Source organism: Amphiura filiformis, chromosome 17 (assembly GCF_039555335.1).
Source record: "Amphiura filiformis chromosome 17, Afil_fr2py, whole genome shotgun sequence".
Taxonomy (NCBI): Eukaryota; Metazoa; Echinodermata; class Ophiuroidea; order Amphilepidida; family Amphiuridae; genus Amphiura; species Amphiura filiformis.
The window spans coordinates 5595018-5613825 of NC_092644.1; the positions used below are offsets into that span (position 1 = coordinate 5595018).

Genomic DNA, 18808 nt, shown 5'->3' on the forward strand with positions numbered 1-18808 from the left:
TTGATTACCACAGTATTTCTCCGAATACCACGAATAGATAGCTTATTATAGGTAGCTAAAGTGGTGGCAATAAATCAGACAGAGCTCTGTAAATACCAGCATTATACCACGGGATTGTACATGTATGTGACACTACAAAGGGAAATAAGTCGCATGTCGCTAATATTGATTTTGAGATATTGGCAAAGAAAGAGTTCAAATTCTTTTGTTTTACATTGTTTTCAGCGATTGATCAATAAATCAGACAGAGCTCTGTAAATACCAGCATTATACCCCGGGATTATATGTGACACTACAAAGGGAAATAAGTCGCATGTCGCTAATATTGATTTTGAGATATTGGCAAAGAAAGAGTTCAAATTCTTTTGTTTTACATTGTTTTCAGCGATTGATAAATTGACGTAACTTCGCAAAGTTAAGTCGTATCAACGTGGGGTTTTCAGTTTCTGAAAGCACTAAATGTCCTCTTTAGGCCCCTAGTAAAACTCATTTTCGACCAGCGTCGACATGTGACTCATTCCCCTTGATCATGCATGTCACATATATCTTGCCATTCTGACCAAGTCAAAAACATTAATTGTTCAATTCAATGTTACAATGATAGCATTTTTCATGGAAAAACACCTTGGCTATGAAAAGTAGAACTCCAGGCTCAGAGATCCGACGCCAATCAGTAGAATCGATTCGCACAAAGATTCTCATAAGGGGCTGTGCAATAATATTATACTCATATATTATATGACTATATGAGCCCTGGTGGGAGGGTAAAATTGCCGGGGGAATTTTGGCAAGTAGAAAGGGACAAAGCAATTTTGGCAAGCCGAGAGGGGGGGCAAGCAACTTTTGGCACACATTCATGGGGCACATTTAAATAAAACGCTCTAAAAAGGCTTAGGAAAACAGTACGGGATCGCTTAAATGCCAATTTTCCTGCTCGCTGCGCTCGAAACATGTATTGTATATAAACCATTTAAGGTTATACAAAATCTGTTATGGCTTTGTCAGCTAAAAAAATATATTATCATCTTACACGTAAGAAAACATGCATACCAATCATGTGAAATAAAAAAAATTAAAAAAGTGTAAAAATGACCATTTTAGCTTATTTTGTCACCTTCAGTCATCTCCTATTGTTAAATTTGTTTACCGATGCTTGGTAACAAATTTGATTGACAAACAATAGCTTGTCATCTGTCATGCATAACACAATTATCTCTATAAAACATACTATAAAGATGTCAGCCTCATGCAATTAAACTGATCACCAGTTGCAAGCTCGACCCAAGACGCACTTTTCGACCTAAAAGACACTGCCCTATTGTAATGTAGCCAGAAAAAAAACCGACCGGCCCGGTCAATATTTTTGAGGCCTGTGATTGATTGGGTGGGAGTGGGGCACCCAGAAGTCGGTGGGGAAACGTCCCCACAGATAATTTTCAGGAATACATGGGAACAGCAAAGAGTCCTTAAAACCGGGCCTTAAAATGACTAAAAATGAGATAAAAAATTTACAAATTGGGATAAAAATTTGTCTTTTCGGCCTATCCCTCACACTAAAATCCTGGCCAATAACGGGCTGTGCTGGAGTTTGATTGACAGAATCGTTTCGGTTAGGCCTATTACATTCATGTTTATATAGCACGAACGGCCGACGGGCTTGCGTTTCAAGATGTATTTGTTTGTAGGGCTCTGTTTAGTTAGTTCGTTGAGGTGGGCGTTTCATGTTTATTTTGTTTGTTTTAGCAGAGAAAATGGGGACGTCTAAAGGCTGTGCATGCAATAATTATGAGCCCTGGGGAGGGTAAAATTAGGGGGGCAAGAAATTTTTAGCGAGCGAAAGGGGATGGGAAGCAATTTTTGGCCGGCCGAGAGGAGGGCAAGTGATTTTTAGGCACACATTCTTGGGACGCCTTTTAAATAAAACACTCTAAAAATGCTTAGGAAAACCGTACGGATAAGCTTAAAATATTAATATGCAAATTTTCCTTCACGCTGCACTTTTCATAACATGTATAAAGACCATTTAAAGTTTGTAAATTGAGATCCCAAAAATTTGGCATGTGCAGGGGGGCAACGATTTTTTAAGGGCGAGATATAAGGGGGGGCAAGCGATTTTGGCGGGCGGGGGGTATTCTGCATGTACATTAGTACCCCCCTCCCCCGTGTGGGCCCCCTCCCACATACCCGAAGAGGATGAGGGGTCAAAAATTTGATGAATTATTGTTTTTATATTGCGCATTCTATATATCCCAATTTCCGGATCTGAGAAAATCTCGAATTTTAAAATGAAAATTCCTTAGAACCCTGACTGGATGACTCGGCTAGATAATGGTACTCATTTAACATGCATCGTGGCCAAATCAAAGTTTTATATTATTGAGAACACCTTTTCATACCAAAAATTGATGAATTTTAGTCCATTATATAATTATCGGACCAGCATGCCACTGATTGCTGTCGGGTTTTGCGTTCAAAAACTCATCTCTTTTTCCTCAATGAATATTACCCTAGTAATAAGTATGCAATGTGTATTAATGAGCGATGGCGTTTGAGATGATGCTGCATGGACTGATGCCGTATAGGCCTATGTATACCATGTATATTCTAAGATCAAGTCATGTTTAAGTCTAAATGGAAGCTAACTTGGGTCAAAGGTTTGATGTGGACCTTTTAGCTGTGGGGTGGGGGAGGTTGGGTGGGGGTGAGTGAGTGTGTGTATGTATTTCCCTTGGGATATAGGCCTACTATTCAAGTCCCAATTTGTAGCGACACTCTGTATGTTTAACATACCGAATTTTACAAATTACTCTTATATATCATACAATGTATTCTTCATGCATTAGTACCCCATGTGGGCCCTCCCACATCCCGGGGGGGGGACAATTTGATGAATCATTGTTTTTATATTATGCATTATAAGCCTATACTATCAATTTCAGTCATGTAGGCCATGTTTAATATTATATTAGGTCAAAAAAAACTTTGAAGAATGTCTCTCATGTACAAAAGTATAGGAAACTGAACATTTAAAACCACCTTGAAGGAATCATTTTTTTTTCAAAAAAGTCTAAAACACTCAGGTTTTTATGTCAAAATTGTACTCTTTGTGGTGCTTAATCTGCTAAAAATGTTTGTCGTCTTGAAATTTTAACTAAAAGCCCACTGAACGTGAAGGCCCAGGGTGCCGGTTGCTGGGGTTGGGTGGGGGAGGCAGTGGATACCAAGCACAATGTTTAATTATTGCCTTATTTTTCTACTTCAACATCAGCCATATTGGTCATGTAATAAAACCAAAAAACTTTTTTTAAGAGTGTCTCTTGTGCATAAAAGTATAGGAAACTCGAACCTTTAAAGCATGTTTTCTGGAAGAAGGAAGTTATTGTTGAAGGAAGAACTTGTTATTAAAAGTGTAGAACAAGCCAGGAGCTTTGAAATGTTCTTTTTAATAACCTCTGAAATGTCCTTTCCTGTGGTGCGAAATGTGCAGAAACCATCTGGCTTAGGGCCCTTGGCGGGCCCCGAACCCCCGGCCGTGCTGGGCGAGAGTTACACTCGCTTCGCTCGCTCGATTTGCAAGTTCAGAATTTGTGGGGTCAGTCTGTGCATCTCTGAATTTTGTAACAATCCAAAAAGTTGAGGGGTCTCATTTTTTTTCAACACCCCTTAATTGGATTGACAAGCCAGTATATAAGCGCCGAGTATTTTGGTCCATTTTTAATATCAATTTGTTCCAGCAAAATCATTTTGATAGTAGGTCATCAAGACACAGGTTTTGCAATTTGAGGCCCTGCACTGGTAGCCTACCCCCCGTTTCGAGGCTCACATTCCCCCTCAGACCCGGGCCTCAGACACCCTCCCGATGGTCGCGCTATTCCTGAATCCGCCACTGCCCTCTCGGCCTACTAAAAATTTCATGTTTTTTTGCCATGCGGGGGGGGGGGGGATTTTTGCAATGCACAAAGGTCATTAAATTTTTTCTCCATATTGAGGCCTATTTCACAACCCATTAGGTAGGCCTATATAGGCCTATTAGGCCTAGTTTTCATGTGTTTTTTTTCTCGTGCATTACTTTTATGTATTTAGGGGGCTGTGAAGTTTTCTTTGGAAGGGGGGTCTCAAATTTACTAAAAGTCAGCGCCAATAAAATTGCGCCCCCCCATCCCGGCCACCACCGATACACCTTACCCCTTAACAGGCTAAAATTGTATTGAAATCGGTCCTTTTAAATGAAATAAACACACTATCTGTAGTCATCTTGTGACTCAGATTCTCTGACATTTGGTCATTAAAAATTTTATGACCCCTATTTTTCCAAAAATTACTAACCCCCGTATATTTGGACCCCCGAAGAAAATGCCAGCCCTTAACATTTTTTTTTAAAGATTGGTTTTAGGCCTATTTATTTTTTATTTTATTTTTTTATTTACGAATACTAATAGCACTATTAGATTTCATATTGTAGGCCCTATGGATTAATTATATATTTTCTGAGAGAAAGAGAGAGAGAGAGAGAGAAATAGAGGGGGAAAGCAAGAGGGACTGAAGGAGAGTGCGGGAGAGGAAGAAAATGGCAAAGAAAATTTGACACAGTTGTTTGACATAGCGGGTCAAATTGAAATAAGGCCGAGTTGCCACAGGGCCGGCCCTCACAGGAACAACGTGAGTGACCTTGTGACCTCTTCTGGGAAATCAACACACGCTGAACTGAATGTGAATTCAAATCAAGTGTTCCGAGGATAAATATTTAGAAATTTTGGCATCTTTGGACAAAATTGGAAAGAAGTAAGTTAGTATTTAGAATGTAACGCTATTCATTAATCGTCATGTCCATTTTGACATCAATAGAATGAAAGATATTGATAAAAGAGCGATTTTGTCGTCATGTATTTAATGGATTGGCCGTAACTCGATAATTTAAAACCTTCACAAAATGACAGGGGAGTGTGCCTAAACGCCCGGATATTTCATTTTTGGTGAATCCTGGTAACACTAGCATACCACATATGTTATGGTAAGGTATCATAGAAATAATGTAGCTAAGAATTCTGGCGATAATATCATACACAAAAACAATATTATTGTTGCAAAAATGACAACAAGTGGTACCAGATTCCATGCAAATTTTGTCATTGCTTAAGCTTATAAAATTAAATCAACGCAACCTTTATACAGGCTGAATAGCGACATTATTTTGTTGAACTGTTTATTATCTGTAGCCAAATTAAAAGCAAAATCGGGGCATGCATCACTAACTTATGGCCTCTGTCACAAAAATCTTCATGCTCACGTGACGTGAACAAAATTGAAACACTGACAAAGTACATTTGTGTATGAGCTAGATTAATAAATAATAATTAATAATAATGCTTAGAATGTTAGCTTGAGATGACCTATGATTTTTAGGTCTCATGTGTTTATTTTCTGGAGAAAAAAATTGGTTTAGGTGGCTACGTACAGCCCAGATTAGGATGAGAACCATAGAAATTTAGCGTAACCTTAAGGGTTGCAAATTGGGATCCAAAAAGTTTGACATGTGCTAAGGGGGGGGGGGTGATTTTTTGGCAGGCCGAGAGAGGGGGGAAGCGATTTTTGACAGGCCGAGGGAGGGGGGCAAGCAATTTTTAGCGAGCCGTTTGGACATTTTCCCATAATTTGTGCACAGCCCTAAAACATCAATAGCATGGATTAGCATTATAAACAGTCCAATTGGGGACAGGCCAGAGCAAAATTTAACAAAATGTGTAAATTCACAATTGGCCCATCAAGAGTGAAAACAAAAAACAAATTCCCAACACCCTTTCCTGTCACAGACGAATTATGCAAAATTTATGATGCAGTTGTATCACAAAAATCTGGCATTTGATATACTGTTTGCCTCAATCATTTCAACTGATATCAAAACACATATCAGGGACTGCCTTTTGAGGAGAGCAAGAGCAATTGCTCTCTACTGCTCTCCTTAAATCCGATATAGGAGAGTGATTTTTAGCTCTCCTTAGTTGACCATTTTTCCTTACATTCTATTGTAAATGCTCTATACAGCTCTCCTTGAAGGCTCCAAATGAGCTATTTTATGCTCTCCTGCAAATTCCAAAAGACAGTCCCTGTATACATATATCTGACTTATCTCATCCCTCTTACCCTAATTAACCACAGGTTGACACTAATCAGTGGCGGCGCTACGGGGGAGGAATATTTTCTTGCCCCCCCTCCAGTTTGCCCTTACTTTTGAGGCAAAACCCCAAAAATTACACGTAAATTTCCACTTTTTGCGGCAAATTTGTCGATTTGTTGATTTCAATGACCAATTGAAGTAAACTCTTCTCTGTTTAAACGCAGGGAATGTCTTTTTGAATTTGCAGGAGTGCATTAAATAGCTCTTCTGGAGCCTTCAAGGAGAGCTGTTTAGAACATTTACAATAGAATGTAATGTCAGTGTAAACGGGTCTAGGCAAATACATTGGACCTAAAAACGCAGTTTATGATAACGAGAATTACACAAAAACAGGTGTTCATTACATACAGAGAGTCATTACAATAATTCAGCCATGTCTACGGCTATACTCACACTAATAACTGTTATATGAGGAAGAAAAAAAGGTAAAAATAAACAATAGCATGTCAAACCCAATTGCCCTTGAACTAGCATACAAATATGCGCTGCCCTGGGACAACTATAATGACAATATATACTTAAGTACGCAACCTTCAACCAAGCCGCTTATTCCTGGAACAATATGATGACTTTATATTGGAGCCTTGACTGCAGAACTTGTATTAAATGTACATGCGCAATTTTCTATTGTGTGCACCTCAATTTTTAAACTCATGAAAACGTAGCCTATTCCTATGATGGCATACATGCATAGATCCACCACCGTCCCAGGTGGGATAGCGGGAATGCAAATGGAGGGAACCACCAAAACAAAATATATCTGTAGGCTACAAGTACAAAAAAGGTTATTTGTTGAAACATGGGGAGGGCTGCTGCACTTTTTGGAACCTAAAATATATCTAAAAATAGTGTATTCTTTTTAATACTGTGGAAATTTTCGCGCTACATTTTATTTCGCGCTTTTCACATTCCAAACTGCTACCACGAAAATAACAATGCGCGAATATATTCCTTTTGTGTTTAGGTCAATGTACAGAAACTTAGAATCGCAAATTTAAAAACATGGGAAACAGTTCAAAATTGGCAAAGCACAAAAAATTAATTCAGTGGAAATTTCCACTTTTACAGTACATATAACTTTTTATTCACTGAATACAGTTGCAATGTATTAAAGACAGCAGGAATGTAGATCCAGGGGCACACAAAAGAAAGGCCGACAATAGTGCTCATGTGAAAATCATGAAACCTGCATGAAAGCTGCACATAGAGCTGTCAGAGCAAACTAGTCATGATATGCAATTCTTGATTTTCATTCACTCAGCCATTTTTTTCACCATTTCGCATACAATTTTTTTCAAAATTAATTGAAAAACAAGGTTCGCAGGTTTTAATACTATACATTAAATAGATATGAGTTTTTGCCATTTTTTGACATTTTTGCCGGTTTAAACCAGGCAAAAATGCGCAAAAACAGTGACTGCCACTTTCCTAGCAAAAACTGATTTTTGCCAGCAAAAACAGAATCCTGTTGAAAAAGTAGTCAAAGTTAGTACATACTGCCCACCAATGCTGGTCCACATTCAGGAGGAAATGGGGTGTATGCTCCCCTCTAATATTTTGAAGAGGGAAAGGATCAAAAAGTGAAGAGAAAAAGAGAAGGAAAAGAAAGGATCATCTGTGCATTCTATAGTTTACCCACGACACCTGACAGCTACTGCAGATAGGCCTTCCTTGCACTAAACCCTAGATATGATTAATATGATACGGTCTATCTGCAATAGCTGCACTATAGACAATTTGACCATCTGTGCATTCTATAGTTTACACACGACACCTGGCAGCTATTGCAGATAGGCCTTTCTTACCCTAAACCCTGGATATGATTAATATGATAAGGCCTATCTGCAATAGCTGCACTATAGACAATTTGACCATCTGTGCATTCTATAGTTTACACACAACACCTGACAGCTACTGCAGATAGGCTTTTCTTGCTCTAAACCCCAGAAATGTAAACGGTTCATGGTGAAAAGTGTGCTCTTTTTTGCAAGTTTAAAAGAAGAACCCAGGCTGAATACAAGACAGAGAAGTATTCTTACACTTCCCACAATGCATTTCTTCCATTTTAATTTCCTGTAGTGATTTGCTATATACATGTAGTGCAACATGCATTGGGTCGAGACTCGATCGATAGTGACAAAAAGTACCTCAATGAACAGAGCCCATCCAGATCTTGCAAAATATGTTAATGTTTATTTCTTGACTAACGACCCATGTTTAGCCAGTCTATTCTCAACATGAAAACAAAGGGAATCTGTACAAGGTAATAGGAGTGTCATTTGATGTAATGAGGTGATGCGTCATGTTGCAAAGGATTCTGGGAAAGGCAATACCGGTATATCTTCTCTGATTACAAGCGTGCACGCGCACACACACAAAGCAGAGCTACGGGTACTATAAGTGACCCGATCTGATCCACTCAGGCCAAAGTCAGAAATGTTGAAAATTGAATTACTACCCATATTAACTTGCTCAGTACCTCAGCTTAATGTTGAAATCCCCAGGTCTCTTGAATACTTGGTTGCAAAGTTATGAACCATTTATATATCCATTTTCTTATGTTTTTTAATTGTTTTTTTTTCTCCTACCTTTTTGCCTATATCTCAAGTTTCATTATTGCTGACTTTAGCCTGATTGGATCATATCTGTTCACATGTATTCAGCAAGTAGGTCAGAAATGCAAATTATGTATGTGGGGTTTTCCCCTTTTAATAACCTTGATTCCCACGACGGAATTTAATGAGCGCAATTGGTGATTCACTTTCTGAGTTGTGCCTTGAATATTGCAAATGACTGAATGAGAACAAAGAAATTTTAAACCTTCCTTATATAAGGAATGTCTGGTAAGATTACTGTGATAAAGCAGCAGGACCCTTACATAGCTAAGCAACATGCCTGATTCTTCAATCCTCTTGAGGTATGTGTGGTGTGATCAAGCAAATTCAGTCTGAAGTCAGGCATATATTCAATTTTCAGTTTTCTACATGATTGTAAGGCATTTGCAAAGCTACATTTAACCCAAACCCCATTGAAATTGAACATTTAGTTCCAAGATATCAAGATATGAACAGTTGAAGTGTTTCCAAAACAAAAGACAGAAAAAAAAAATTATTTCCTTTGTTTGGCTGCATCTGATAATCAACATTTCCAACTTCCGACTGATTTAGCTTGATCACATGTGTACTGTCCTTATACTCTTTATGATCAGCTCATAATACTATAGGCTAGAATCATTTGGTATTTGTTGCTGCGCCATCAATTAAGTCATCACTTATGCCAGCATAACTTCTCACAACAGCGCGCATCAGTCAAAGCACAAAGCAGGGTTAGAAATTCACAACCAAGTATGAGAATCCTTTTGGATTCTCCCATCCCCGCTCCCATCGCCATATCACTTTGTATTGATAAACTGAAATATTTACGAGAATCCACTTAGATTCTTGCAATTTTGTTGACGAGAATCTGTAGAAGGCTACAGTATTAGCCTAGAGGTAGAGGGTGGTCATGTAGGTTGGTGTGCTAGGCTATCGGTCGGAAGGTTGTAAGATCATGAGCTTTCTCATTAATTTTATCCTCTATCCTACTCATTGTGGCCCTAATCGTGCAGACACCACAGTAGGTGCATAGTGTGCTGTGGTTCGGAGAGTCACGTAAAATGGTGGTCCCATGTACCAGAAGAGCAATATCTGGACATGTAAAAGTTGCAGGCCTTTTCGTAAAGAGCAAGGGATCAGTCCGGGCCTGTTGTCTGTCACACTCAGCATTGAGGTTAACTTGGCTGCCCTAATAGGGGCTTGGCAGCATATCGAACCGTGGCGTGCTTTGAGGGATCTGAGTATCCAGAAAGCATGGATAAATGCCGTTTTATTATTATTATTTGCGAGAATGAATTCTTGCCGAATTCTGACCCAACAAAACACTGTTCATGTCTCGGGTGTTGTGCTCTGCAGCTGCGTACATATGCCATTTTATATCAATCCACAATGTTATGAGTCCCGCCTCTTACAAGCTGATCATAGGCAGATTTACTCCCAGATAGCACGATTCTCCACGATTTATGCATTTCTTACATTTCTTAAGCAACATTTCCCTTCAAGTTACGAACTCTCCCCCCAAATCCTGAAATTTTCCAAGAATGAGCTTCTTCCTCGATTCCCCATTTTTTCCAGGCCTGCATGATTCATCCCAGGGTATAATGGGCTGCTCTTGACTTCTAAGAAATTGTTTCGGAGGGTTAAATCGATTCACTGATATTTAATTTGATTGTGCAGGCAAATACATGTGTACTGAAAGTGAAAAGTTCCAAGAAAGTGCACTGCTTTTGTAAGAGTACTCTTTAATTTCTCACTGATGTTAGAAATCAATACTTTTAGTAGTTTAATTGTGATGAGATACACTGTAAAATTAACTTTAGCTATCAATTTTGAGGTATTATCACAAAATTACAACCTCATGCATACAATTCATGAAAGAGAGCATGCTAAAATATGAAATAACAAATATAAAACGCAACAAAGATAATAGAAATCACACAAGGCAGCCTTTTGAGTGATGACGGTATATGATGCAGACGACGATATTTGCATGCTTTCCCAAGCAGCAACTACTTAGATAACAATGCCTAAATAAATTCCTTTTGTGTGTAGGGCAATATAATAAGTAAGCCTAAACAGGGTTGTCACTACGCCGGACGGCGCTGGGGGCCGTCCGGCACTCACAAAAAAAAAAAAAAAATTATATTTTTTTGGAATTTTTTTTAACATTTTCGGAAGTGGATGATGATATTTCATCATAAAAAGAGCAAGAAAATTTTGTTAGGGGTGGTACCCTCAAAGCCTATTCCTCAATCCCTAGCGTTCACTAAAAAGATAATGCGAGGCGTGAGAGCTTCGCTCGCTACGCTTCGCCTTCAATATTTCAACCAAGGTACTTTTTGGGTCCTGGTGACAACCCTGAGCCTAAATATATATTGTAGGGCAGCCTAAAATTGAAGGGAAAAAAAGCGAAATACATGTAGATCAAATTTGGCAACACATCAATAGTTAAATTGTGCAAACAATTAATTGCGAAAGAATTGTTATTTTGACAGTATATCCCAGGCTCTTTTTTCCAGGGTATTTACCTTGTATTGTGTTTTCTAAGAACTTGTTTTACTCTGTTCAATCAAAGTATTGGTCCAATGGTTGCTTGATTAGAATGGCCAAGAGGAAAATATGCTATGTTGCCCTCAAGTAAAACAAAAAATTGTGAGGATCAGCCAGTCAGATTTTTTTGTTTTGAATCATTGTCACAAATTGTATAATACCTCTACAACACAGTCTTACTGAGAGGGTAAAAAAAAGACTTCATTTACATGTTTTTAAAAAAAGAAATTTTATGTGAATCAGGTGATCTTTTGGTGTTCTCGATAACTAATTTCAAAACAAAAAACTAAGTTCAAAAAAGAAAGTAATAAGAAACCAAGCATATTTTCATGTTAATTTCACAAATTTGAGTCGGTAATATTCTTTAGTGCAACTTGGTTCAAGCAACAAAAAAGAAGACTTGGAAATTTTGATTTGAATTACAAATTAGAAATTAGAATCGACAGCTTCAAATCCCAAACTTGTATACCCATTCAATCACTGATTCAAATCACAAAGTTTTTGACAGTTTCACCTTAAAAAGAATATGCCTATATTACTAGTATACTAACTATGAGGTGGCAAGCTTGATATTCAGATGTTGTGTATTATATCACTACAGTAATATATAAATTTTAGACAGTTCATTGGTTAAAAGCCATATTATGTATGATTTGCTTCATAGCGACACCCTCAACTTGAATTTCTACTATTTGCATGATTCTAATGCCCAATGGTGTTCTAAAATACATGTGAAACACGGAAATCTAATTGCTACACATGCACAGAACAAGATTTGTATTTGGCTTAAAGGCCCAAATTGGAAAACCTTATTTCCCAGGGAAAGATCAGACACCAGGCCAGACCATGGCCAGATGGTAACATGAGTAGGTTCACCTTGAAGGCATGGATAATCTTGCATATGTGACCCGCTCTGACAAAACACGCCATAAGTCGCACTCAGCCATTTCGAGATACGGCGAGTCAAAAGTTGGGAAAGGGGTGAAAAACCTTGCAGATTTCATTTTCAGTTTTTATTATTTTTTGATTCCTTTATTATTTTTTGATTTATTTTTTGATATGTTTACTTTAACCTACCATTGAAAACAAAATATTCTTTTACGTCTAAAGCACCCAAATCTAGCATTTTCTGAGCCAAACCAAATCCTTAAACATATCATTTTAAAGCCATTTTTCTTGCATTTGCCTTTTCTCTCTGTGTCGCTTCCCATTGAAAGACCGTATAATGAGGACCACATGTCCCAGAAACATAATTTTTGTATCAAATGAAAGCTGAAGACCTATACTAAATGATGACACCAAAAACTCAATTTTCAAAATCAGTGTCTTATGTCTGGTTTTGAGGGAGCAGGTCACATATGGTTTAAGGGGATACTACACCCCTAGCCAATTCTGTGCCTATTTTGGCATTTTTCTTAAAAATTATAGTGCATTGGTGGCAAGTAAGATATAGGGGCAAGGACTAAAACTACTACACCGAAAATTCAGGAACTCAAGGCAAATAGTTACTGATTTATTGATCAAATACTGGTTTTCCCTCATTTTTTATTGTAACTCACAAATGTTGTCTAGCTGTGCTGAAATAAAATTTCCAGTGCAGTAGTTTAGTCCTTGCCCCTATATTAATATACATATCTTACTTGTCATCAATGCTCTATAATTTTTGAGAAAAATGCAAAAATAGGCACAAAATTGGGCAGGGGTGTAGTACCCCTTAACATTCCTCTGAGCCATCCAATGTGCAATGAATTAGCCAGGTGAATTAGTAGGACTACAACTGGTATCTACTGGTCAGTTTATACTTTCCTGTTGTTTCTAGCTGTGGCTTTAAGGGGGTACTACACCCCTGGCCAATTTTGTGTAGATATTTTTGCATTTTTCTCAAAAATTATAGAGCATTGGTGACAAGTAAGAGGGCAAGGACTACAATTACTGCACTGAAAATTCAGCAACTCAAGGCAAGTAGTTATTGATTTATTGGTTTTCCCTCATTTCTGACTGTAACTCCACAACTGTAGTCTGTGCTGAAATAAAATTTCCAGTACAGTAGTTGTAGTCCTTGCCCCTATAATATACACATCTTACTTGTCACCAAATGCTCTTTATTTTTTGGAAAAAAAAAATGCAAAAATATGCACAAAATTGGCCAGCAGGGGTGTAGTACCCCCTTAAGGCTTCTATTGGGATTAAAGTTCATGGACAGATTATGAGGACTATTTTCTCCGGGCATTTTCCCCTTGGCCTAATAAGGACTTCACAAGTACATTGTATGCTTGAACTGCCTGACAGATAGATAGTCCCAAGAACTTCCTGTTTCACAAACCCAACTTCCTGAAGCGCTAAAATAATTACAGGCTAGCAATTGAAACCCTTGATTTTAATCGCAACATTTCTCTTTTTCTCCTTCTCTCTGAGAGTCCAACAGTCATCATACAATGTATTTCTACCTCTAAATAATAGTTTTGACAACGGGCCAATCATAAAATATTGTGTAGCACTTTTTTTTTCAATTTGAGGAATATTCTCATCCCATTTCTCTGTACATGATTCAATTAATTCAGTGCAAACCATTAACCCTAACACTCCCAGCTACTACAAAATACTACATGATATACCGTAAACATTCGCCTAATGACATAACTGGAACTTAAAACAATAACTAAAAGTGCCCTTCCATAAAAATCCCACCAGCAAATAAGGGCACATACCCTTCATTTTTGTTGGGATTTTTAGAGGAGAGAGCTCTCTATTTGTACATGAAATTTACCCCAAGGCAAAGGAGCCCAGGTGCGCCATTAGGCGAACGTTAACGGTATGTTGAGATTATGTACTGCGCGGGCATGAATCCAATGTGATGTGATGATGCAATCACCGGTTGTGATATGATGTAGGCTCGCTTTCATTGGCCAGGCCAGCGAAAGGCCCATGGATACAGGTTGCCGACCTAGTCCTTGGCACGCGAGGGGTCCCGGGTTAGAATCCCAACCAGAGCAAACAACTTCTTTGTTTGTTTTCTCTCTTTATTCCTTCCTTTTTTCCTTTCCAGTCTCCAAAAAGCCCTCAGGGCGTAAGGGTTAACACGGTCTCATCTATTGCTGGTAAGCTGATATGTACATGTACAGGGACTGTAGGAGAGCATTAATTAAATAGCTCTTCTGGAGCCTTCAAGGAGAGCTGTTTAGAGTAATTTACAATAGAATGTAAGGAGAGAATGGTTAACTGAGGAGACCTAAAAAGCACTCTCCTATATACATGTATCAGATTTAAGGAGTAGAGAGTGATTACTTTTGTTCTCCTCAAAAGGTAGCCCCTGCATGTAATAGGGTCCATTCTCACTCACTTCATGTAACTGCCACTGACCTGACCAATAAAATCTACCTACACACAATCTTCCTGGGTAGTGTGATTTTAAATTGAATAGCCCATTCAGTGCCACAAATTTGCGAAGCAACCCTGGGCGCAACAGGTTAACATTTTTTTTAATTGAAGAAGATAAAACTGGTGATGAATTGTATTGTTTTTAAACAGTTGTTATGACCTTCTGCTCAGTATTAGTAACTGGTATCTCTTCTAAATGAAGCTTGGACAAGAATTAGGCTATTCCATTTAAAATCCACACTACCCCTGTGGATGATTTTAGAAATATCATCCACAGGGGGAATATGTTTTCAAATGTAATTGGTCAGTTATTCATTTTGAAACCCATACTCCCCTTGTATTGTGGCTTTAACTATATCTTCCACAACCAGGCTGGGAAATAAGTGGGGGCCAGGGGCCATTAGCTCCTGGTTTATTGAAAATATCCCCTGATTCCCTGTAAACCAGGGGCTATTTTTTACAAAGTATGTAGCCCCTGGTCCTGCGCTTCTTATTTCCCAGCCGGATTGAGTGAGGTATCAAAATGTACACAACAAATTTTCCCAACCATTGAATAGCCCCTGGTTCATTGAAAATATCCCCTGGTTCCCTGTAAAACCTGTGAACCATGGGCTATTTTTTTTTACAAAGTAGCTCATGGTCTGGTGCTACTTATTTCCCAGCCTCAACTGGAGTGAGTATTTCAAATGCAAGTTACCCAATTGTGACCGTCCACGGCGAATGAGCCGTAAATTCCTCCCCCGGTCAATTTTGTTTTATTTCGTGTTTAAAAAATAAACATCATAAACTTCAAAATGGTATATCATTTGACTTCAAACGATATCCAGAAGCGGGGTTATGGTTTGTTAAACTTTGCTCCTTCAACAAAATTATTGCTTTTTACGTTTTTACATGTGTCTCTTTTTCCACATTGCTGGCAATACATATCAAACAGTCATAATTGGCGGTCATTTCAAATCATCCCCAAGTCAACGAGGTTTAAGAAAGTTCTCTCATTGTTAATTGTCGGTTATGCATACCTGTACAAAATACAATGCCTGGTAACCCACCACTTGAACAGGATTTAGCAAAAGCAAACAAATACCAGAGCTATTAAAAGTTCTATAGCCTGCCATCTAAGGTAGAAGCTTATTATCCACTTCAACAATAGGATTATTGATTAGTTTTGACTATCAAAATAAGACGGATGTCGGGCCAGCTTAAGTTATCGATGAATACGACCTTCGTACACATTTTACACCGTAACACAGAATACAATTTAGGGAATTTACGGCTCGTTTGTGTTGCCGGGTCACAATTGTCTATTTGAATAGAAACTTATAATATACTCCCTCTTGAGCTAAATCTTCCACAGGGGGAGTGTGGATTTTGAATGGAATAGCTCGTTCCTCAGATCAAGCTGGATACTGATAGCGAACAAACAACACATATTTTTCCAATCCCCTGCTTTTTGTTTTTTTTAAACAAAATTATTGAAATTTTCGAATAATATAATATTTATAAAAAAGTAATGACACATACTTATTCCCTGTACAAATAAGTCACTAACCCTTGGAAATTATTTGATGACTTTCCGGGACACACACACTACAGCTACTAGAAACTTAACCCATAGACGTTTGACATTATGTGTTGCACTTCAAATGCTCAAGTCTTAATTGGTTAAAATTAAATGCTAATGTCTTGGGCTTTGGGTACCATATTACATTTTCTAGGCTTCCTTGTAAAGGTCACAAATAAAAGAATGGATGGATACATAACTACAAACATTATAACAGGGACTGTCTTTTGGGATTTGCAGAAGAGCATTAAATAGCTCTACTGGAGCCTTCAAGGAGACCTGTTTAGAGCTTTACAATAAAATGTAAGGAGAGAATGGTCAACTAAGGAGAGCTAAAAATCACTCCTATTATCAGATTTAAGGAGGGGTATACAGGGTAACGGTTTAGGGTAGGCCTATTTAGTAAAGTATTTAAAGGTAATAGCAATTTGTGGTATGAAATGCCATTTAAGCCCTAGGCCTATAAATAGTATATATCATCATGTAATCTGTTCAGCGATTCCTCCCGCTTTAGTAATCGCTCCTGTTTGAACTCAACTAGCAGAGGCCCGCGTGGAGCGCGGGCATTCCGCTAGTTGATAATGATACAGCCTACATATATGACTGCCAAAATGCCAGTATGCAAGGCCCATAACAGGGGTAGCGCTAGGTTGCTTTTTGAGGTCCCGGACCCACCAAAATAGAGTTCGGACCCCCTGTTTTTAAATTTTCTGCAAGTTCAGAGGTCCCTGCAGACCCCCAGTTTTTTTAATCTAGCGCTATTGTAGACATACTATTTATGCTGCATTTGTGCAACTCGGACTCACCAAACTCTACTCCGGACCCCTGACTTTTTCATTTTCTGCAAGTTCAGGGGTCCCTGCGGACACTGGAGTGTTTAGTTCTAGCGCTACCCCTGGCCCATAATAACAAGGAACTAAAAAGTACCATCTGAAAGCTCCCCAAAAAGGAGCACGGGTCTCAAAGATGATGACTTTCCATTGACATTATCACTCAATTCCAAACTGGCTAACAAGAGAACATACATAAAATCTACTTCCAACCACCCGGCACCACCACTTTCACTGTACAGTTTTACTACAAACACTTTTTTTCCTTCTTTCTCTTTTACTCTTATTTTTACAAAGTTTGCACTTTCATCTTCTCTGTGAAAAATAATTTCACTTTTTGATGAATTTCAACTTTCTTAATAATGTGTACCCCAGGGGTGGTGAATTTTCAATGTGGTCTGCCATATATTGCATGCCCCCCCCTCCCTTTGGTGGTGTCAAAAAACCTTTGCCCCCCCCCCCCTTTTGATGTGTCAAAAAACCTTTGCCCCTCCCTTTAGACGTGCCAAAAAATCTTTGCCTCTCCCTTTACACACAAAGATTTTTGGGAACCTGAAATTTTGCATATTTGAACGTGTTTTTAGAAACGGTGCCCAAAATATTTGTGCCAAAAATTGCTTGCCCCTTCGATCTGCCAAAATCGCTTGACCCCCCCCTTTTGACCTGCCAAAAATGCTTGCCCCCCCTTTGGCCTGCCAAAAATCATTGCCCCCCCTTTAATTCACCACCTCAGGGGCACACATAATTATTGCACCACCCCTGACTTTCTACCAATTCCATGACATTTTTTAGATTTGGTGGGAAGCTGTGGAATCAAAAAAGGATCGCCGTACGATTCATTTTTATTTTGATGCAAATTTAAACTGACTTACCTCTTTCACAGATGGAGGCAATGAAGGAATCTGTAGGTGACAAGAAAAATATTGAAAAGTTAACATTAAACAAGAGCACCAATGGCGCTGTGGCTCTGTGCTTTTTTGAATGTGAAAGTAATTGCAGTCGAATGTGCAACAGGTGAAATCATGTACATTGTATGTGCCAGATCACATGCAATCATACATCTTGCTGGTTGGTAGCTATATCTTATTTGCAGAGCATAATACATCCATCAATAAGTTTCATATCCACATGAGGTTTTAGTAATTTGACCAGATGACCCCTGAGTGACCTTGGATGACCCCAAAATGACCTTCCGAAAATTTGGCTTGAAATGTTGACTGTACCCACCAAGTTTCATGCCCATGCGAGTTTTTAGTAACTTAACCTCAGATGACCCCTGGGTGACCTCGGATGACCCCGAAATGACCTTCCAAAAATTTGACTCTAAATGTTGACTGTACCCACAAAGTTTCATGCCCATACAACAGTTTTTAGTAATTTGACCTCAGATGACCCCTTGGTGACCTCAGATGACCCCAACATAACCGTCTGAAAATTTGACTCTAAATGTTAAGTGTACCCACCAAGTTTCATGCCCATACAAGTTTTTAGTAATTTGACCTCAGGTGACCCCTTGGTGACCTCGGATGACCCCGAAATGACCGTCCGATAATTTGACTCTAAATGTTGACTGTACCCACCAAGTTTCATGCCCATACGACAGTTTTAGTAATTTGACCTCAGATGACCCCTTGGTGACCTTGGATGACCCGAAATTACCTTCCAAACTTTGACTCTAAATGTTGACTGTACCCACCAAGTTTCATGCCCATACGAGTTT

General features: G+C 38.6%; 1 protein-coding gene across 1 annotated transcript in view; it reads right to left on the reverse strand.

The window, feature by feature from the left end:
* The window catches only part of LOC140136855 (uncharacterized), a 68163-nt gene that overhangs the window by 24976 nt on the left and 24379 nt on the right, over positions 1-18808 (reverse strand). Inside the window, exon 4 of the mRNA XM_072158457.1 lies at positions 17961-17990. Within this exon, the coding sequence (XP_072014558.1) occupies positions 17961-17990 (30 nt within the window). The remainder of the gene's footprint in view (positions 1-17960; positions 17991-18808) is intronic.